The sequence below is a fragment of the Drosophila novamexicana genome, unplaced genomic scaffold, assembly GCF_003285875.2.
Source record: "Drosophila novamexicana strain 15010-1031.04,08,12 unplaced genomic scaffold, DnovRS2.1 tig00000008-arrow-pilon, whole genome shotgun sequence".
In the NCBI taxonomy this organism is placed as follows: Eukaryota; Metazoa; Arthropoda; class Insecta; order Diptera; family Drosophilidae; genus Drosophila; species Drosophila novamexicana.
In genome coordinates this window covers 792,951-816,269 of record NW_020824765.1, presented here as the reverse complement: position 1 = coordinate 816,269, position 23,319 = coordinate 792,951, and the positions used below count along the sequence as shown (strand labels likewise).

The 23,319-nt window shown below is 40.6% G+C and overlaps 2 protein-coding genes across 3 annotated transcripts in view; one reads left to right on the top strand and one right to left on the bottom strand.

The window, feature by feature from the left end:
• Positions 1-22,408, top strand: part of LOC115769593 (exostosin-1) — a 73,394-nt gene extending 50,986 nt beyond the window's left edge. The window contains exons 6-10 of the mRNA XM_030714519.1: positions 19,906-20,009; positions 20,124-20,274; positions 20,570-20,899; positions 20,969-21,285; positions 21,809-22,408. Of these exons, the coding sequence (XP_030570379.1) occupies positions 19,906-20,009; positions 20,124-20,274; positions 20,570-20,899; positions 20,969-21,285; positions 21,809-21,917 (1,011 nt within the window). The 3' untranslated portion in view covers positions 21,918-22,408. The remainder of the gene's footprint in view (positions 1-19,905; positions 20,010-20,123; positions 20,275-20,569; positions 20,900-20,968; positions 21,286-21,808) is intronic.
• On the bottom strand, positions 5,830-10,655 carry LOC115769678 (lamin-C). Of its 2 annotated transcripts, none has more exons than XM_030714633.1 (4): positions 10,096-10,655; positions 7,263-7,857; positions 6,477-7,199; positions 5,830-6,324 (listed from the first exon to the last, which is right to left on the bottom strand). In XM_030714633.1, the coding sequence occupies exons 1-4, from the start codon at positions 10,497-10,499 to the stop codon at positions 6,178-6,180; spliced, it is 1,869 nt and encodes a 622-aa protein (XP_030570493.1). In that variant the 5' UTR covers positions 10,500-10,655; the 3' UTR covers positions 5,830-6,177. The 2 variants fall into 2 exon arrangements, with proteins under 2 accessions (XP_030570493.1, XP_030570570.1); XM_030714710.1 differs by having other exon boundaries at positions 6,204-6,324; positions 6,394-7,199.
• Positions 22,409-23,319: the final 911 nt, after the last annotated feature.

The following is a 23,319-nucleotide window of genomic DNA, read 5'->3' as shown; positions in this document are numbered from 1 at the left end:
AGCCCCATAAGAGCAGCTGCTTCTGATCCTGCTGCCAGGTCAGGTCAGGTCTCTAATTGGCCGCTGACAGCACGCACTTGCAGGTGGCCTGAACTCTGATTTATGGCCAGCTAATTTTCACTCCATTATTTTTATTGCTTGGCCTTTTATCAACTCTGCGTTAATTGGCTTCTGCTGAAGTACTTTGATTGGGGCTTAAATTGCAATCAGTGCTTCAAATATGGCTAAAATTTGACAAGAAAGCCAAAGAATTTAATCGTATTGTCGTTTTCGCTTTGACTTGACCTATTTAAATAGGTAAACAATATATTTTCTACTAAGTTTTCCTACAAATATTTGCCAACAAAAGCATACATCTCCACAGCTGTATGAAACAAAAACAAGAAAGCCAGCCAAACAAATATTTATACCTTGCAAAGGTCGCCAACATTATCATTTAAACAATAAATAAACTAAAATGATTTTGCGGGTTTTTACGGTTGCCAGTTTAAAAGAAAGGCAAAAATAATACATTTACTGAAGCCTTTATTTATAAAATATTTTATTTCAAACAATAAAAGTATTTAAAGGATTAAGAACGCACAGAATTTAAGTTTTTGATGAACTTAACTCAAAGCAGGCTTAAATAAATCGACATTTGGCTAGAATTTACAAATTATTGTAATACTCGTTCACAGACCAGTAACAGCTTATAGCAGGCTACCAAATTTATTTAGATATATCTTAGCTGAATCTTTAAATGAGCTGATGAGTGTCTAGCATCCAAATTTGCCCATTTTTTACTCCCTTAACTGTGGAAGATACATTTGTTTTCGATTTGCCAAAAATCTGATCTAAGACAACAGCTCACACATAGAAAAGAAAGCGCAAATTAACCTTTTATAGTTTGCTAGACAATATGAAAAACTTTCAGGTATTCTTCGCATTTGCCAAGTTAACACTTATATACTAAAAATATTTGGTCCGTGGGATGAACTTACCAAATTGGCTGATATGCGTATTGTTTACAATTTTATTTAACAGATTTGCTTGCATTTAATCGACATCTACGTCCTTGTGTTTCGTATTTCGAAGTACTACATTTGTTTGTACATTTTCTTAATTGTACTCAATTGATGTTTTGCTTGGCTTTTTTGAGAAACTTTTTTACAGTATTAATAAGTTTATCTCTCAATTGAAATGGAAGTCACTTATAGAATTTTATTTTAAGCTAATTTCTATACAACATATTCATTTTTTAACTAAAGTGAAATATTCCTCAGTCTCAGCCGGAATTGCATTACATAAATTTAATAAGCTTTTTATGCATTGTATTTTCTCTCTCTGCTCTAAGTTTGGTGTGGATATTATCTCATACAATGCAACTGCAGCACCTACAGCTAATGCAACTCGCCTGGAAGCATGCAACACTTTTTGTTTGCGCTGCTGTGGCAGCTACTGCAACAGACCCTTTACCCTTGCACCTTTGATTTATGCATCGCGATTAAAAAATGAATTGTGGCATTTTCGACAAGCGAAATGGCCACGCCCCGCCCATCATTTTGTTGTTGCATGTGGGTTGTGTGTCTGCGTGGCACGTGCGGCACGTAATGCTCAGCCCTCTTTTGCATATGGCAAAAATGCAGCCTGTGTCAGCTTATGGTCAGGTTCGCTTACACCCACGTTGCCTTTGTGACTTTAATATGAAAAAAGTTTTGTGCATATTTGTTGAAAAATAGTTGACGTGTGCTGCCTGCTGCCTGCTGTCTGCTCTTTGCTGTCTGATGCCTGTGGCTTGGCAGCCTGCCCGGAGTAAACTACAGGCGAGAGTCACGTCGGAGCCGAGCATCGCACATCGAACCCCTCGGCGGCGTCACCCAAATGAACATAAACTCAATTCATGCATAGGGCCGGGCTGTACGGGCTAAAATTATAGTCGGATGCCTGGCAATTTGTTTTATTAATAAAACGCATATCAAAGTGCAAAATCCACTCCGCAACTTTGCGCCCCTCGAGGCGTGTCCTTTTTGACGCGCTGCTCGCAACTCTCATCTCGCATCGTTTTCCTGCCCGCCGCATTTGACAGGCAAATCACGTCGACAGGCAGCAGACAGGCGGCCCCGCCTAATAACCTTTTAGTCTAATAGCTTAACCCAAAACACACACTGTCTGGGGGATTAGAATAGAGAGTGTGACCGGCTTTGGATTCCACGCAAAATCCTTCACGCTCAAGACTCATTCATGCAACAAATTGATTTAGGCATAAACGAGCTGTGAGCCCAAATATATGTGAGTGGCAAATAATTTTTGCCGCCTGAATTTGATATTTTTGTTATTTAGCCCTTTCCCAATCGGAATTCGAATTCATATCCAAATCCAAGAGTTCAACTCTTTTGTGGGCGTTGAACCGCAGCTGGCGGCCTCTTTGGTGTCTGTTTGGGACTGGGGCCATCTCTTTCTCTCTCCCTATCGCTCTCTCTCTCGCTCTTATTTGAGTCAACAAACTAACAACAGCAAGTGCAAAAACAACAAGAGCTGATGCTGTTGGCTATGCAAACAACAACAACAATAAACGGAATGGAAATATGGTCAGAAAGGGTCGCAGAACGTTTGGGTCGCTTTAAGTGGGTGCCCAACATCTGGACGAAAAACAAATTAAGCAGTTATTTGGGGTTTTAGCCGCACACACAGGCACAAATTTATGGGGCTGCACACCCTTTGCCCGGTTAGCCTTGTCATTTCGTTTTTGGAAATGAAGGCGTCCTTCAATAAAGGCCCACTGATAATAGCGAATTAGTTAGCGTATTTTATATGAGTTTTCTTTAAGGCATAAAACTAGCGATAATTAAGTTATTTTCTTAATTGTTTTTCAAATAGGATTTAAGTAAGCTTACGGCTAAGCTTACTCGAGACTTTAACAAAGCTTTTGAGCAAGTAGAGTTAATAACTAAACAGATTGAAAACCATTTCATGACACCAAGTATCGATATCAAAAGGCCATTTTCGATAGTATTTTAGCATGTCCTGGAAATAAATTATTGGCATTTACATAGATAATTTGACTAAAAAGATTTTAATAAATTTTATTTTCAATTATTTTATGCGAAGAGAAAAATAGTTGCACTAATAATCGACGAAACTATCGATAATATCGATTGACAAGTTGACCATTGAAATAATCGAGTCGAACCATATTCGATAGTCTTGCTGACATTACAACCATATAAAAATAATATGGAAAGCTGGTCAGTTATTGTTATAATTTACTTTAATTAAGTATTTATTATATTCAATTCAATTATGGCGTAATAACCTAAACGTAAACCTAAACAAAATGTAAATACATTTCTATTCAATTATTTTATACGAGGAGTTAAATATCCTTACTAATACTTAACTTACGAAACTATGGATAGATTCATCTATAACGTAAGAAACTAAACCAACTCAGTAGCTATTATGAAAGCATATTATAGTTCAGTTTATTTGCATAGTTATTTCAGCTATGCTTTTACTCCGTTCAATTCGATTTATAGTTAACATAACTTATCGAAAAGTGCGACAAATGTGTTAGATGGTTAAGAAACCGCAACGAAAGTTTTGTGGAAAAGCCTGGAAAATGGGGTTCGTTCGTTTGGTTCCGTGCTGATCTGTAGATTTGCATAATTTTATTGTGTGTTGAACTGTGGTCGTAGCAAAAGCTGAATACGCAATAACCTTACATACACACAGTCACACCGTACAAAGGCACCCGCACACACTCACACACACACACATATACACATTTATAGAACCCACAATGTTGCCCAGTTGTAGCCACCACAAAGAGGTCACTCAAAGTCCACTTACCAACTTAGTTAGCCTGGCGCCCGCTCTTCGTGCCCAAAATCTTTGCCTAAGCCTAAAAGTCGCTATTGGGTTGGAGTGTGTGCCAGTGTGTTAGTGTGTGTGTGTGCTTGCGGCTGTTTGTGTCGGTGCTGTAGTGTGTGGATGTGACCGATAAGCGTGTGGTGTGCACTTAAGTTGCACAGTCACCAGGCCAGTGGGACGCTGCCAAATGTTAAAGTTCGAAACTGGCCAGAAAACCACAATAAGCCAAAGATTACTCCCCACTTCAAGCATCTCCAGATACGAGCGCTTGACTGGAACCGTTCTTGTTGTTTTTGTTGTTGTTGTTATTGCTTTGGCTATTTGCTTTAGAGTAGTTGCTGCTATTTTGTTTTTGGCCAACGCCCAGTGCATGGTCCAGCTGCGGGTTCAGTTAGCTAGCACAAAAATATGTTGCATACTTGTAGGCGGCTGTCGAAAAAGTTCATGCACGGGGTGTTGTATATCGCCTCTGCCCAACATGCTCAACTTTTGTGTGTCACCGAGATTTGCATTTCAAAGCATCGTGTACGCTGTCACGCCCACCTGCAAGAGTATATATATATATATATATATATATATATATATATATGTATTCGGCAGCACCTGCACAGTGGCAACAACTTATTAGTTTGACTAATCCTATTATGCGCATGCAAACGTGCGACAAGCTAGAACTTTTCCTGCAACTACTTTGAAGTTGAACGCCTCAGTGGCTGTCACTATCCACCTACTTTTATTCTAGCCCCCCACCTGCTTCTCCGTTTGTTTGTCCACCTGTCTGTCCATAGTTTCTATTGAATCGTGCGCTCACTCAAGCGCCACTAAGTTGTCTTAGTAGTTGCCGCTGCTGCTGCTACACTGAAAAAAAGGTGTGAGACGCATGACGCGCTAGCCCCAAGTTCGGGCTGAAACTAATATAGTTAATGCGCTTAAATAATACAATTAAATTGCGCCAAAATAATGCAACAGCACATAAGCACGTAAATATCTTTTGAAAAATGACATTATAATAAATTTATGACCCATTTGATAAATAATTAAGAGAAATAATTGAGAGAAACGATATTTATTTATGCTTTAATGTAAATATAATTTTATTTTTGTGTGTGCTTTTGAATCAATTAAATTATTTTTAATTTGATTATGCAATGAATTTACAAAGCAATCATTTTTTTTTGATTTGTTATATCAAACTAAATTAATACAATTACCATTAATAGAAGGCAAACTTAAAATTTTAATAATGATTGATATTGAGCAAAGGCATTTGGTACAGTTTTTTGTGAAATTTATTTGCTGAAAAACAAAATTAAACGAGAATATATTATAGAACATATTATCAGACGTCGCTAGTGTCTGAATACATATATGTATATATATTTAGACAGTCAAAAATATATTATTTAAATTTAAAAAAAGAGAAGAAAAAACTGGCAAAATATCAAAATAAATTTGCTATTCAATTTGAGAGTTGGGAATAGTTAGTATAATTTTCCTGAAAACTAAATTCAAATATAATTTTAATCAATGTCACCGCACATATATTCCATATAGATTTCGCTATTGGCCCTTTATATTAATAGCTTCTCGTAGTATACGAGCAATAATATTTATTTTAAGCTTCTTGACCCAATTCCTTGAACGCATTTCGCACGGTGCAATCGCCTTGGCCGGAATCTCTCCCTGCTGCTCCCCTTGCTGCTTGCTGTAGTTAATTTCACCTGCTTACTGTCCATTTTTTGCCTGCGACGACTGGTGGAGTGGGATAAATGCCGCGACAGGAGCCGAGCTGAAGAAGTTTCTGCAAATCTTGGCAAGCGCGCGTTAAGCTGATTTTCTGGGGCGCTGGCTAAGTTTGCTGGCAAACTTGGCAATTCCTTTGGCCAAATGCAGGCTGAGCCATTAATTGAATTCTGGACATGTCCCGGCGTAAGGCGTATTTATTTTAAGTGAGTTTGGCTTACATATTTTTTTCTTACACTTTTTAACGTGTGCGTTGTTTATTTTTACCAAATGCATGTTTGCCATTTATAAATTACAAAAAACGTTTTGAACATCTCTTAAGCATATTAAACATATATAGAGCCAGCCAATACAATATTGTGGTTGTTGTACATTAAATAACTTGCAGTTTTAAGTTTGATATGCATCAAAAATCAGTTTTGATGTGTGAATGTTGCACGTGTTCCAGTTCTCTCCAGATGCTGCTCCATCTTCTTATCCTCCATCTTTTTGTGAGTCTCTATGAGTGGGTGAATCTTCTATGCTGTGTGTGTGTGTGTGTGTGTATTTGTGTGTGTTTGTTGAGTTGAGTTGTGTGGTTTCTGTTTAGAAGAGCAGCGAGAAGAGGCTTCTTACGCCAGTGGAGCCAGCTCCGGAACCGAGGGTAAAACCGGTGCTGGGCGTGCCGCTGCTGCGATGCCGCGAGACGTGGCTGGAAACGTTAGCACGGACACGGTCGTAGCTGGCAACATCCTGTAAGGAAGGGGTAGAGACAATATAGATTAATCAGTTTGGCGGCATTATTCGGTTGTTATTGCGTACTGGTCAAGCACAAACTCGAGATGCTTGCAGTGGCGGCAGATGTCACAAGTGCCGCATGTGTTGTATATCGACAAGACTCTCACCTCTTTGTCGGCATTGGCCAGCACCGAGCGCATTGAATTGGCCACCGGCCACTTCTTCTTCATGACCAAATTGTTTGGCGGATCATGGGCAGCGCCCGCATCCACCGACCAAATGGTCACACTTGCGCCACCCAACACCTTTGAGCCGCGCGAGAATTTAAAGGCGAGCTCCTCATCGCCCGCAATGCGTGTCAATTGCCAGCCGGTCAAGTTGATCTCCTCGGTGCCCTTGTTGTGCAGCTTAATGAAGCGACCCTCTGTGTCTGCCTCAATAATTTCCAGATCGCCCTTGGCGGCCGCATTCACCGAGTACTCGGACAGGGTGCGGTCCTCGCTCTCATCGATAACCGTGCGGCGGCGTTTCACGGCACTCGAGCCGGATATGCCCGGTGTAGCGGAACGGCGCCCGCTGGGCGTAACACGGCCTGAACGAGAGCCACCGCTGGCACTCAAATGGGTGCCATTGCTGGAGATGCCAGAATCGGTGCCGGGACGGCCGGGTGAGGTAATGTTTAGGCGACGCTCCTCGCCGCACAGCAACTTGTCGTAGGCTGCCAACTCCAGATCCAGCGACACCTTGATATCCATCAGATCCTGGTACTCCTGCAGCTGCTGCGCCATCTCATCGCGCATACGCTGCAGATCTGCCTCCAGTGAGGCAATGTACTGATTATGACGTTGACGCTCCGTGTCCAAGAGATTTTCCAGCTCACGTATGCGTGCCTAGTAATTGAAAGAACGAAGAATTAATTACGAATCCTAGATTATCGAGTGCCTGGCACTTACATTTAATCCGGCATTGGTGTTCTCCAGCTCCTGCAGTTTGCTGTGGAGGCCATCGATCTTGGTACGCATAAGACGCACCTCCTCGGTGGCGTGCATCGAGCCTTGAGCGGCACGGGCGGCGGCTGCCTTCAGATTCTGTATCTCATTGTCGTAGAGCAGCTCGATCTCCTCACGATTTACGCGCATCTGTGCCTCATACTGATCGCGCAGCTCCTGCAGCGATTGCTGCAGCTTCGCCTCATATTGGCGCGCCAGGCGTCCATCGATCTCGCTGATTTCGATCTGGCGACGCGAACGCGTCTCGGTCAGCTCCTGTGAGTGCACCTGATCCTTGAAGGCCAGCTCCTCGCGCAGACTCTGGTTCTGGTTCTCCAGATCGACGCGTGCCAAAGTCTCGGCCTCCAGCTGCTTGCGCAGATCATCCAGTTGCCGGCGCAGACGCTCATTCTCCGCCGCCAAATCCTTAGCCTGATCCTCGGCCTTCTTGCGATCGGCCAAGGCCTGATTGTATTTGCCATTCACTTCGGTGTAACGAGATTCATAGAGGCGTGCATTGTTCTCGGCCACGGTAGCCTCTTTAGTTTTCTTGTCGAGTCTGTGAATGAAATGTGGACGTGTGGGATGTTGTAAGGCGTTACTAATTCACCAAGTGCTTATCACTAGACATGTGCACACCAGCTAATGACGTCATAAACAGTCAACACGCGGCTGTACAACTGATTCACACTCGATCACTCCCTCTCTCTTTCCCTGTCTGTCTCTCTTTTGGAATATCTCATGCATATCGAGCTTTGCTCTCCAGCTCTCTTTTCTGTCTAATTTATTATTCATCGCTTGCGTTTCTTTTGGTGGCTGCCTTGAAATCTTCAGATGCCATTAGCATAAAGTAGCCAAGCTATTTTCTACCCAGCATATCTACATGCTCTACCGCCCTCTCTGTTGCTCACACTCTCCCTCTCTCTATCTCTCTTACGCACGCACCTAATTTATGTGCATAGCTACTTCAAACGTTTTATTTTAAATGTGGCTAAAAACAAACTTGTTTATTTGCCTAACAAAAATTCCGCAATCTTTTCAAAAAATGTCGTCAACGACTCTCGTGGCCTGCACGTTTTTTTCCCAGCTAAATTTGGAAACTATTTAAATATAAAGAAGAATAAAACCGAATTCTTATAATTAAGCATTTGCAATCAGAATCTCAATTAAATCAAAAAATAATTATTTGCATATAATTATCATGCTGCTTGACCATAAAAGTTGCCGGCAGCTTCTAAGGCAACTTTTTCTATAGTTTATAAGCCCCCCTCCTCGTTTTCATAATGCTAATTACCTCAAGCCTATTGTAACTTGTATATTTTTGGCGCTTTTTTATTGCGTTCCATTACAAAATAAACAAAGTAAACAAACAATTTTTGTAGCTAATCAAGACGGAATCCTCAAGGTTGTTTCAGTTCTAAGGCATGCGTGTCAGTCCGCAACTGCCCACACGCTATGCCCCTCGGGTATTTCGGGCATTTCTTGCGATCCCATGACAGGGAAACATAAATAAAAATGCTACCAAGCGACCTAATTTGTTATAGTGAATATTGTTTGTTGTAATGTGAAGGCAAGTGTGGGTTAATTGTTGAAAGAACTTTTTGTATTGGCCTAGTAAAAAAAAACCTAAGGAAATTGCGCCCGAAAGAAACATATCATTATCAGTGCTTTTCTATAATTAGTGGAAAGGTTGCTGGCCTTTAATGAGCCAAAATATTCTATGAAACTCAGTTATGAAATATATGCGTATTGAAATGACTCACAAATGTAACTCGAATCTGAAAACCGTTAGACATTTACCCCGATCACATTATCAAACATCATCAAACTCCAAATAATAATAATATAAAATAGTAAATAATAAAATCATATCAACTTGTGGTCAATTGAGCCCGGGCTTGCCCGAGGCACGACTGTACAAACAAATACACCCCCATACTTTAGTTAATACCCTAAGCACAATGAATGCCCCAAAATAAATATTGCCTTTGATGATAACGGGAACGCAATATTCGAATACGCAATATTCCGAATTTGTTGACATCATAGGGAAGTGGGAGGGTGGGCAGCCACAGCCACAGCCATAGCCATAGCCACAGCGACAGCTCCTAACTCCAAAACTGGTATTACATGTTGAGCTCCTCGCTGCCTATTGGCGGCATTACAAGTGAATACATAAAAACAAAAAAGCAACAACAAATCGTTATGCGTTATTTTTGGTTTGGAATGACATCATATATATGTACACTCGTATGTATACAAAAAATGTACCCGAATCTACATATATTCGCTTTTGTTTTCATTGCAACCTTGGAAGGGTTTAGGCATTACGTATACGAACTTCGCATGGCGCTCAGCTCTAAGAGTTTAGCGACATTTGCTTTGACTATTAGCGTAAAGCGCGTATGCGAGAATTGTATTAGATTTGAAAAATGTGCTCCCATGTTTGATTTTTCTTTTTTTGTGTCTTTGTTGTTGCTTTTGATGTTTTTTCGGTTTCGCTTTGGAGATTTCTCGAAACGCAAATGCAAAAAATAAACAAAAACACGCCAAGCAGCCGCATGAGAGACTGAGACTGAGCGTCTGTGAGTGTGAGTGTGCGTTCGCGAGAGAGCGACCCTGCCATGTGCGCTGCCAACTGCGGCATGACATCAGCAAACCAATACAAACAAACTTGCAGGCCTCTCTCACTCTCGCACATATACATGACATCACTGCGAGAGCTGATTAGTGAGCTTTGAGTTTGTTTTTCTGTTTCTGTTTCTGTTGTTGTTGTCGTTGTCGTTGTCAATTTTACCTTTGCTTCAAATCATCATTTTCCTCCCACAAACGCTTAATATCGATCTCGAGCTTGGCCTTCTCCTTGGCCGTCTCATCGAGCAGCTTGCGTGCTGCGGCCAACTCCTTCTCGTAGACCGCTTTCAGGTTGGAGGTCTCGCGATTGACGGTATCCTGTGCCAGGTGCAACTCCTGTGTGAGGCGTCCGTTCTCGTTTTCCAGATGGCGCATGCGATCGATGTAGCAGGCGAGACGGTCATTCAGATGCTGCAACTCCTCCTTCTCCTGCAGGCGTGTGGTACGCGTGGGGCTGGTGGGGCTTGTGGCACCACCCAAGCGCCCCGAGGTCGAGGCTCCGCCAACTGGCGTCGACGTGGAGGCGCGCGAGACGCGTGTGTTTACTGTAACGCGGCGTGCGGACATTTTTGCTTATTTAATTAGCTTCTTTTTCGAAATATTTTCCAAAAAATGAATTGAGGAACGCTTTAAGTACGCAACTATTTTTGCTTATGCTTAAAATTCGGTTATGTCTAGTTGTTGTATTTTGTATTTTCTAGTTTGCTGCCTAGGCACGTCCGACTGCTTTGACTGTTGAAAAATTACTGTAAGTTGCGGCGTGTTTAGCGCTCGCACGAAAGCGCCACACGTCATCATCATCGACGAAATTAGTAGTCGCCGTCGGCGTCTCTGTCGGCGTCCATAAAATAACAAAAACAACACCATGCAAGTTTGAGAACCAGCGCTTGGCTCTCTCACGCTCACACTTGCACCGAGTGGTTATTCCGCTCACATGTCCAAATGGCGGCCAGCGCTCACTGTCTCACTGCTTGCCTGCTGTCTGCTGCCTGCTGCCTGGTTAGCGGTTGTTGTTGCTGCTTTCTTTTTCGTTGTTTGTTTGAATTGCTCAGAACGGCGTTGTATTTGTTGTGCAGCTGCTTGTTATTGTTATTTGAGAGCGAGAGCCCCAAATAGAAAACACAAAGCAAATCCAACGCAATCAATGCCAAAGCGTAAAACTCGTTCAACAAACATTCATATATATGCATATATACATTCTATTTAAAAGCTTTCGCCTTGGAGTTTGGGTGAATGTACGCACTCGAAAGGTGTGCAAGGAAGAAAATGCAAATTACATAAAGTGGGACAAACAGATAATCGATACAATTACAATGCATTGGACTGTTGCTGCTCTGTTTACACCCATTAGTATTAACCATTACCCATCCCTGTCATTACGCTCGATTATTGACTTGAGCGGAAGGTCAATTAGTTGTCGAAGTTATGATATAGACAACCGCATGGCAAACTCTGTCAATTGACCGACCTCCCACTGGGAGAGCCCTTTAGACCGAAACTGCTTAGTGCGATGTCAACTTGTCATAAATGAAATATTTATTGACATGCTTAGCTGGCGTTGTTTTTGGTTAGGGCTTAGACTTCCTTGCTTACCCACCCATTGGCTTTCCTAGGGAATGCCAGAGCAATAACAATAAATAACAGCAAGAACAACAATAACAGTTATAGCATGCTTTGAAGGAGAACTTTCCATCTCTCTGTTTCCACCTCTTTTTCTCTCTCGCTCTCTCTCTCTCTCTTTCTGAGTCGTATCTCTTGTTTTTAGCGGCCGCAAATATTTTTATAGCCGGCAAACTTTTTTGCACACAATCTACATGCACACAAGCACACCTGCGATATACATATACAAATACCGACATACATATGTATATGGACATGTAGAATAGAGCATGCCGCCTCTCTCACGCTCTTGGCATTCACAATTTGGCTTTGCCATTGTGATGCTTGTTCTCTCTCTATTGTTGTTCTTTTGTGTTGCAAACAGTTAAAGCCAGCTGTTAGTTTGAGTGCAACAGAAGGGCTTATCAGTTATGTGCAGGCTTGTGACGTCATCAGCTTAAAGCCAAAGCAAAAGCAGCAGCAGCAACTGACCTCCAATTGAAATATGACGCGAACGTCGGTACTGTGGGACGCTTTGCCGCTTGTCTCGCTCGCACGTATGGATGTTCGATGTGACGTCATCAAATTATTTTTAATTATGGCGTCGACGTTGTCTCGGCTCTGAGCACTTCGAAAATTTTAACATATTTTATGTTTCGTCTTGCCAAATTATAATTCTGTTCAAGTGTGCTTAATGCGGGTACAGTTCAGCTAATTAGGTTTAATTAACGTTAAGCAAAACCGGTGTTAAATTGTTGTTGGTATATAATTTATACTTGTTTTGCTGCTTTACTTAACGTGCTCTTGTTTATTTTGCTTTGTGCTTATCATTTGTTTGCAGCTTTTGCTTTGTTGTCTCGTCCAAGCTTTTATTCGAAGTGTAACGAGTGCGACGTCAATTTGTCGCTTTGCTTGATTAATTGTAAGCATTAGGGCCATAAATTGATAAGAGTTTTGTTGTTAGCTTTGGCATTGCAAATGTGTTCATTAACGCTAAGTATGGCCTGGAAGCCACAGGTCTTTCAATAGCCGAATCCCATCAATACTGAATCGAGGGTGACATTTGATATACACTTTTCTCTTTGATCAACAATCTTAGAATTTTTATCATTTTAATTGCATAGGTTGAAGGTTATATTTGCATTACATATTACATTACTCATTGAAACTCCCAATAACAGTAATAAAAATGTAAAAAATTGTTAACATTTCTATTCTGGGACATCAATTATGAAAAACCCATTAAGTAAAGACACTATGAAACATAATTTTGGATTAGCCCATTCTCGCGAACCATTAGAGATTAGAATTGAAACATATTTCAAAATTATATAGGTTTGATGCTGGGTACTTTTATATTTAAGATTGATTTTGATGAATGTTCCTGACATTCTTTACATTAGATAGTTTAGATATAGGGTATTTCCCAGTCTGGTACCCTCGATTTGTTGTACATTTATAAAAGTAAACAAATATATTTTTCGTCATATTTTACTATTTCAAATTAAATTTAACATATTCCCAAAATGCTGTCGCTTGACTTATGTAATTTAGTCTGTTTTACGAAATCCATTCAGTACAGTTTTCGAAAATTGTATGCATAAATTTGCATAAATTTTCCTCTGTCATGCTAATGATTTATGCATATTGACATTTGTATCAACAGCTAATATTAAATTTTGTGTCCAACTTGAAAAATGCGTATTTAAATAAATTTCCGGCGCTCGTTTTGATTCACATTCTCTCAATCTGGCAGTTTGTCAGTTTGTTAGTTTGTCAGTTTTGTATCTGAAAACTTGTTTGTCGTCTTTAAACGAATTTGTCGAAGCAGCTTCCATAACTTCAGTTGTTATTGTTGAAGCCAACAGCAGCGAAGTTTGCCGGGCGCGACTTTCGGCCAACAATAATGACATCATCGCAAGCTCAAACTTTTGAAGTCATGGCAAATGACGTTTACTTTATAAGCCAGAACGAAGTGAATGGCAGTAGAAAAACGTTGGAAAACAATACGTTTAAAGCTCAACTGCAAATTGGCAACTATCGATTGAATTGGCCAATGAAAACGCATTTACACGTCGTTATGCAGATAAAGCTGGAACAAACATTCTGCGAGTCTCACTTAATTAACGTTGCATCCAAATCGATAAATATTTATATAAAACTTCTAAACTAAAAATGAAGCAAATATGACAAAAAAAGAGCTCTAGCGAACCGTTGGCTTAATACCCTCACCTTATTTCATGTAATTTAAGCAAAGTTTTACAATTTACATTGGTTTTCTTTAATACTTCTTTTTTTTTTGGTTTCTTTCTTAATCATTTTGTTTGGCCAATGCATATTTATACTTCATCAGAATTTCATCAATACTTTATGTAGTTAATGATATATTTGATGGCCCGCAGCAAGGGTATAAAATGCAAAGCAATAAACAATATAAAAGCAATTGTGTTCGAATTGCGTTTGACATTTTGGTTTGTAATATTTTTTCCATTTATTTTATTTTTGAATTTTATTTTTTTTGTATAAATGTTTCTGTCACATACCGAAAACCGCGATGCAAATAAATAATCAAAAAGCAAGCGTGCTGAGCTACAAAATGTTTGACTATGTGATACTCTGTAATCAGAAATCCATAAAAAATGTATAATATAATATATAATCATTTACAAAATGTAGACAATAATGAAAATAATAATTAGTTAAAACATTTAAAAATGAACTGTAATTTTGTCATCGTGTATGAGTTACACGTTTTGATAGGGAAAGGCACAGATTGGCTTTATCGGAGACGAATTAAATATATCTGTCATATTAACCAGTTACTAATCTTAAATCTCTGTAAAAAGTACTCCCTTTTATTGCTTTCAAATGTATTTAGCTATTATAAAACATAACTTCTGCTCAACTCTATGTACATTTTATTGGCACAGGGTATAAATGTGCTATTGAAAATCACTTGGAACGTGTTAATATTGCTCGTAGAATATTTGTTATGCAGTCAGCACACACACACACACGCACGTGTATTTGAAATATTTACTATTCGTATTTATTCAGTTGGCTATTTATTTAATAATTAAAATTATTTACTGGGCGAATTTTTGCTGCATTCATCCTGTTTGGATTGTGTATGCAAATTGCCTAAAGGGCAGCTTATTACGCATACGCCATGTTGTCGACATTAACTTTTGTTAATTTTGCAGCAAAGCAACTGCAGCTGCAGCTGCAGCTGCAAGTTTTATACAGTTTTGCTCTAGTTTGTGCCACGGCAACTGCATCGGCAGCTGGCAAAAGTTGACAGCATTTACATTTTTTCTACGTTCTTCAAGCTACTCAGCATAAGTTAATTTAGTGTTTGTCTTCTGCTGAGATCTTGTTGTGTATGTGTGTGCGTGTGTGTGTGTGTGTGTGGGAGACAACTGAAAAGACAGCAGCAAACGGGGCAACATCAGCGAGTTGTGCAACTTCAGCATTGGGCTGGTTGTTTGGTGTCGTTGACTGCAACTTTTGCCACTGCAAATGCGAATTTTATGTATGCTGCATGCACATTTTACATTTTATATATGCAGCTGACGACGCTTTGAACTTTGCGCCCCAGAAACTGTGCTGCAAAACATCAGTAAATACGCTTTTTGTGCTTGTTTATGTGAATTGAAATGCGAACGCGAGCGCGAGCGCGAATGTGAATGCGATTTGCGTTTATGCGTGCCACTTAAAGCACGATGACAGCACGAGATGCCAAAAGATGTTCCACAAATAAGGAATTAGACAATAAAGAAATCCCTACAAAGGAAGGTTGTCCTTCCCAAATCGAAATACAAGAGTGTTCTAGTAGCTGTGAGATATCACATTACCTTTTCCAAGTTCCTTGCTTTACATTTTAGACAACATTTTCCGCCCGCTCTCAGATCTACTCATTCTTGCATCTCAGATATTAGTTTACATAGATATTTGAAAATAAGTTGGAAGTTCGAAGGATACAAAACAAAAAGTTGCATATAAAGTTTTCCGTACACTCCGTAGGGTGGATAGTTAAAACAAAAACTCTTTCTTTTATGATACCGAGCTTTGAAAGTGAGTCGAAATTCAACTTTCAGTCAATCAAGCCTTCATTCACATTCTCCTCCCAGGACGTGTGCATTTCCGTTACACGTCTCATTTTAATTTTCAGATCGATTTTTAAAATTGATTTAGAAGCCAATCGGATGGCACACAAAAAGTTGCGTGGAAACGTCAAAACCTCTTCAAGTTATATCAGAAGGGAAATGATTAAAATGTATACACAGGTAAATAGGTGGGAATGTTTAAAAAGAATACGCTATATTCTAGTTGATTCGTGTATAAACTATTCTATATAGAGGGTTCAAGGGTTCTTCTTTCTGTTATACAATTTCGCACAAGTCTAGTATACCCGGTCTATACATTAGTATAGTTACAGGGTATCCACTCTGCAAGCTGCTTAAATAATTGCAATTAAAATGTTATTTGCTCGACTTAAATCAGCGCATAAACGACCAAAATGTAAAATGTGAAATCGCAAAGAACTTGTTGGCCAAAGAGCTTCAGCTATGAATGCAATTAATTTGAGTAAGTTCTCGCTTAGCACTGCGTACAGGCAGTGTAATTTGTATAGCCAGCTCTGGGGCGGGCCCAAATGAAATCTACCCGGCTAAAAGGTTGGGAGCCAGTTGTGGCAACTGCTACTTAAAGCCAGCCTAATATGAGTGCGGATGTTGTGCATGTGTATTCGTATTCGCATTCGCATGCGAGTGTGCATTTGCATAAGCAGCTGCCACGCCTACACACAGACGCGCACGCCCATCGCCGCGCCCATGCCAAAAATGCACTCACCTGTTTTATTTGCACACATCATGCGCTCTATTGAGTTTTTGCGCCCAGGCTACAGCTGCAGCTCTTGCCCAATTCCCGCAGCCACTCTCCATTTCCCACCTGCGCCGGCTTAATCAGTCCGACGACGGAGTGGGGGTGGCACAGTCTGTTGGCCAAACTGTCGCTCAGTAGCTTAAGTATTTTCAGCGAAAAACTCCTGAAAAATTGAATCCAACTCGCTGCCACTTGAGCAAACGTTGCCAACTTGTAAAGCGGCAGGCGGGAGCAGGTCGGCTGACAAGTCGGATAAGGAGCGAACTCTGATATGAGGTGCGGGAGGAAACTGTAAAACTGGTTTCCAATTGTTGTTGGAAAAAATTGGTTGAGCCACCCATAAGTCGGCGAACTTAAAGCCAATTAAAGCACTTTGTTAGCCAATTAAAATGGCATGCCAACATTTGCTAGGCCCTTCGACCCGGCCCTAAACCAGCGCATATTTGCACGTTGCATAATTGAATCATAGACAAAACGAGTCGAGTCGAGTTGAGTTGAGTCGAGCCGAGTTAAGCACTCGCTGGCAGGCTCCCTCGCTCTTTGTTACCTGTTTGCTCTCAATTATGCTGCAACGTCAACAGCGGCTAGATTGACTTAATTATGTCAGCCGTATACACACACACACACACACACACACACGTACACACACACTCGACTTGAAAAGGTAAACAAACACGCGTCTGGCAGACTTTTAGGCGACCTGCTCGTGCTGCGCCTTGATTATGCCAAGCAACGAGACAAAACTTTAACAAAACAAACAGAAAATGTGGGTGATAAAGAAAAAAAAAATGCAAGAATAGTGCAGAAATTATAATTACTAAATAAGGCGGGCACTTGAGACGCGTGCAGACGAGTAGCAGGAGCAGGAGAGGAACAGGAGCGGGAGCGGGAGCAGGAGCCGTCCAGACAGGACCAACGACAGTCGCCGGCTCGCAACTTCAATGAACAGTTGGCACATGAGAGAAGTCAGCTGGAAACCCGGCCTAATGAGCAGACTAAGCTGCAACGACAAGCAAAAAGTTCACAAAACTGAAGTTGAAGTCCTTTGGCGAGGACATACGTTACGTCGGGCGTAGAGGAAGAGCCAATGTGGCACATGAAGCGGAAATTTATAATTACAATAACAGCTAATTGGTACTGAAAATCGAATCGACAGAATTGCCATAAAGCACAGAGTTCAATTTTCATTTACATTTTCTCATGAAATTATCTTCTCGAATTGAACATTCACTTCGAAGGGCAAAGCCTAGTTTCCTCGTCAACCTCGTCAACCGCATTTCGACACTTGCCTTTTCATTTTCACAGTTAGCCCATTTTGCAAGAACAAATTAAAAACAAACAACTAAAAACGTTGTAGTCGATCCCTCAATCAACTGTTTTAAATTGGTTAAGATTTCAGGTTTTATAGTCTCATGCAGGTTATTTCAAACTTTGACTTGGAAGAGGAGGCGGAGGAGGTATAGATCTTTGTAATTTGCTGTGACGGCTATGGGCGTGGCTGGCTTGATTTTTAACCAACATCAACAAGAGTTTGCTTAACAAAATTTAATAATATATAACATACAGTTGTGACGAAAAGTGTCGCGCAAGAAGACATCTTCGATCCCGCATGCAAAAGTAATTCCACGGTTACCTAAAATGACTTCAGAAATGCTCTTATTTCTTTGAAGACACGAATTGTATTCGACTGAAGAACTTTTCCCTAGATTCGGACTGTAAACCTTTAGAGGTTATTATTAATGTAGAGAGTACGAACAAGCTCACTTTTTTGTGTCTATGATAAGCCCAGGCAATTATCTAAGTAGAGCTAGACTCTCAGGTTTAATGAAAACTGACACACGTCAATCCTTTTTTTCGGCAGGCGGAGTCTGTGTCAATTATCGATCGACTCTGTCAATAGTTGAGAATTGAAAGCCACTCCACTCGCAAAATGAGTTTTTACTAACCTGGTTTGAAGCCAGAATGCAATTATTTTATTTACCATGTAATCTTACAACGGAATTGTAAGCTAAAAAACCGCCGAGCCTATGTTTGTTTGGGTTCAACTTGTAAATATTATTAAAAATGTCATATAAACAAAATTATGTCTTGTAATGAATCAAATTATTCTATGAAAATGGTAGCCTACGTTCTCGAGCGTTTTCTGAAGCTATTTAAAATGAGTGAAAGGAATGTAATTTAGTTGTTTTCAATACAATTTGTTTTATTATGCGCTTGAATCGATCAGTACGCTTTCATCTCCAGCGAAATACTATGATATAAGGATATAGTTACAATGTCTGTAGCTTATATGCTATTTACTTCGAGGGGTATTCAACATGATGGGATATTTATAATTAAGGGTATTGAGGTAGGTCGCAAGGGTATAGAGGTGCACTCAGAACCCTGGCTAAGACTTAGGCTCACAGATGCGGAATAGATGTTCATGAGCCGAACCTTCGGGCAAGGATCTAGTCTAACTTTTACTTAGTTCTTCACGTTAACTTAACCAAACTCAGCATTATATTACCTTAGCTGCTTAAAACGCGTGTACTCATATTTTATTTATTAATATGTAAGCCCTTTTTTTTGAATGTTCACGTTTAATCTATGCCAGTGCTGGTTATAGTTCTATTGCATCACAGATGCCCAGCATTTAAGTGCAGCATTTCTTTCGTTAAACTGTTTAATCCGCGTTTTCCGGGAGCGCACACAAAAGAGCGTGCCAGAAAAACGCGATTTTCCAACTGCATTTCCTGTTGCCTTCTGCGGCAGCTCGTCATGGAGGGCACGTCGCACTCGTAACTCGATGTTAGTCCAGGTCAGGACCAGCAATTATAATGGCGTGTGCCCAACCTGACTAAACATAGAGTTCGGGCAGGATTTCGCAACTTTTCCTCATTCTCCCTACAGCTCTCTCAACCTCTCCCGCTTTCTCTTCTGATGCGTATGACTAATTTTGTATGGCATACTTTTAGGCGTTATATACATAATTTTCACTTTGAGCGACAAATTAATGGGCGTTAATGCTGCCAGGGCTCACACACACACACACACAGCCAATACCCAGCTGCTTTGTCTAGCACTTGTGTGTTGACGAGAAAGGGTTGAGGGTGGGGGGCAACTTCCTGTGCTGCTTTCGCTGCGCAGCGGAAGCTGCGGCCAGCGGTTCCACTGGGAGGTGGTTGCCTCCCAGCTGCCAGCTGCGTCAAGCGGAAAATTAGGCAACAGCTTGGCGGCCTTTGAATTAATGCACACAAAATCCCACTGAAGGACTGATATTGCGACTGACATGCCGGACAGACTGACAGACTGACAGACTGACTGACAGACTGACAGCTTAAGCGGCTGGCGTCGAGTGCCATTGAAAACGCAATTTGGCGGCCAATTGAGGCGCAGAGCCGTTCATTAAGCAATCAATTGGCAATCGGCAATCGGCTTGCCACTTGAGTTCTTTTGGCCATTAAACAGCCGTTTGATTTTCTCGCTTTATTTTCCGTGTACTTTGCAGATCATTCGCGAACGACTTCCCGATTATCCGGTGCGCAGCAGCCTCGTCTGGAACTCAGCGCCGGGCGCCCTTCTCACACTGCCCACATTTGCCGATAGTTCAAGGTAAGATTCCATTTTGGCAGGCAGCAAGCGCGCCTAATTAAATTTACATTCCACAGCCATTTTGGGGCGCATTGAAGTGTTTTGCCATTAACCTAATTGCCTTGCCCATTTCAGATTTATGCCCTTTCTGCTCAATGCGATGGGTGTGGAGCCGCGTCACAACTACACGGCCGTTATCTATGTCCAAATTGGCGCCGCCCTCGGCCCCAATGCGGCGCTCTACAAACTAGTCAGGACCATTACGAAGAGCCAATTTGTGGATAGAGTAAGTATCGACATTGGTCTTGTCCAAGTAGCATGCAATATGATAGATAACTTTAAGCGAAATATATAGAGATGGTTAAACTGCAAAAGTTAACATTTGGGTACGATCTCTCATATCTATTCAAAGGGATATGAATGCCTAAAGATATTCCCAATTATGAGATATAGCTTTAAGAGAAACTAAAGTGAAATTCATAGAATTTATTGTAAATTCAGTAAAAGAAATCAGAATGCGTTTAGATGTTTGCTAATATAATTTCCTTTCCTAATTTGCCTTTCCTTATTTTCTCATGCAGATACTTGTCCTGTGGGCCGCCGATCGACCGCTGCCACTTAAAAAACGCTGGCCGCCCACCTATCATATACCCCTGCATGTTATTGCCCTGGGGGGCAGCAGTCGAGGGGCGGCAGCGTCGCCCACTGCGCAAACAGGCCAGGAGGCAAGACCCAGCATATCACAGCGATTCCTGCCCTACGAGGAGATACAGACAGACGCTGTGCTCTCGCTCGACGAGGATGCCATACTCAATACGGATGAGCTAGACTTTGCCTACACGGTCTGGCGAGACTTTCCGGAACGCATTGTGGGCTATCCGGCGCGAGCCCATTTCTGGGATGACTCCAAGGTGAGCGAGGGACACGAAAGGACTCACAATATACGAACTGCGGCTGATGCAGTTATTATTTTTTTTCAGAATGCATGGGGCTATACGTCCAAGTGGACGAACTACTACTCGATCGTACTGACAGGGGCGGCGTTTTACCATCGCTACTACAACTACTTGTACACCAATTGGCTGTCGTTGCTGTTATTAAAGACTGTACAGCAGTCCTCCAACTGCGAGGATATCCTAATGAACCTGCTGGTCTCGCACGTGACCAGAAAACCGCCGATCAAGGTGACGCAGCGCAAGGGTTACAAGGATCGGGAGACGGGTCACTCCCCATGGAATGATCCCGATCACTTTATACAGCGACAGAGTTGCCTCAATACATTCGCAGCTGTATTTGGGTAAGTACATTAGCTTCTTGGACTCATCCTGTTGATTGTTTATATAGACAGAAAGAGGCTTTTCCGATCTCATTATATAATTTGTTTTCCCAAATATCAGATCTATTTGTCCATTCGTCGAAACAGAGACTTTGAATTTGAAACTTATGTTCTCTTGTAACGTAGCCAGATCCAGTTTGTTTTAAGTTATCGTTTTTGATACGGAGTTCATTGATCAGGAACATTTAATTTTTTGTACACCTTATTTTAATAACTAAAGCTACAGACAGCAAAAGAAGAAGACATCTCGTTTGGGATTTCAAAAGACGCATATGATATAGTTCTTCGATTCAATTCAGTTTCACAGACATGTCAGAAGCATAGTAAAGCTCGTGATTGTTAAGATTGCTCAAGATATCTTCAAAAAAACGAAAATCTTTCATTCTACATCAGATTAAAGTTCCATTTGCTTTATAAATTGTTTATCTTTCTCCTTTGCTCATAAATTTAAAAACTTCCAATTGATTTGTTTCTATATTAACAGCTACATGCCGCTCATACGTTCCAACTTGCGCATGGATCCCATGTTGTATCGCGATCCGGTCTCCAATCTGCGCAAAAAGTATCGCCAGATCGAGTTGGTTGGCAGCTAGCGATATGTGCAAATTGGCAATAGCTACAAGCGTTAAGAGTACTGAGATTCCCTACCCGCACACACACACACACACACGCACACATACACCCACAGACATCTATACCACATGCAGACAGCAGTCCACACACACGCACGCACACACACACAGACACACACACACATACGACGGACTTTATAAACTGCTGTTCATTGACGCTGCGAAGCGCCGCAAACTATGTTAATTATTATTAGTAGCAAAAATTAGTTAGGATTTATGAAGCGTATATATGTATATGTATGTAACTAAATAGCATTCAGCGTTGCAATTATATATAAATTTAGTTATATATTTACAATGCATATTTTACACACACCGACACACACACGCAGACACGCGAACACACAGCAGATTTGTGTATGTATATAGATGAACTCTGATAAGGCCTAGTTAAGTTAAACTCCCTCCGTGGGAGAACTGAGCAAGCGGAATGCCATTTTTTGCTAATTTCAAATTAGCGCTGCAAGTTTTTGATATATATACGATAAATATATATATATATATAAATATACATATTTGCATATACATACCATATAACATATATATATATATATATATGTGTGCATAAGTAGCCGATTTTGTACTGTGTAAAAGCGACGCGTTTGATTTTTGTATGTGTAAATGTTTTGTATGTATGTCTGCCGTATTGTAACTATAATTGTTGTAACTCAATGATATGATATTGAATCGATATGAAATATAAGCGTATATGTATATGTATATGTATTTGTATAGTTAGTTAGTGTTATTATCGATGTGTGTCTGTAGCCATTCTTACGTTGAAATAAATAATGGCAGATGATTAGGCTTAAGCTTGCAAAGATATTCCTTAACGATAATTATTAAAAAAACAAAAACTGTGGCCATTATATCGCAATAACAATAATAATCAAAGAAGAAGAAGAAGAAATGAAGAAGCTACAAGTGAACGAACTCAACAGCCATGGTACAATGTGCACAAACAAACCGGAGAGAACATTCATGTATTTTCGGTATACCGAATATTTAATACCCTTGCAGATATATCAGCTCAATTGGGTCTGCGTCATGGAAATTTATATATCGGTCTATTAAGGCCCAATTAAACTCATAATAAATAAACTTCCAACCAAATAAATGATTTAGTGAGCCAAGTCAAGGCCTTATCGACGACTCTGCAAGGCTATCAAAGTAACTTAATTATATAATAAATGTCTTCGTTTCATTCGTATTTTGTGTATTCCTAATTATTTCTTAACTAAGCTATTTCTAGACTATTATATTGAATGTGCAATTTCCATTTTACAGTTCAAGAAGAATGTGTTTCATGAATATTTTGAAAAGTCTTACTCGGCTATAGCTTTAGCTTAATGCGGCCATTTAA

Bases quoted from the DNA above. Each gene is read 5' to 3' on its own strand.
- LOC115769678 (XM_030714710.1), bottom strand. From the start codon at position 10,499: ATGTCCGCACGCCGCGTTACAGTAAACACACGCGTCTCGCGCGCCTCC. The intron at 7,858-10,095 runs GTAAAATTGACA...TTTCATTCACAG, and splicing joins AATGATGATTTGAAGCAAAG to ACTCGACAAGAAAACTAAAG. The intron at 6,325-6,393 runs GTACGCAATAAC...CCTTCCTTACAG, and splicing joins CTCGAGTTTGTGCTTGACCA to GATGTTGCCAGCTACGACCG.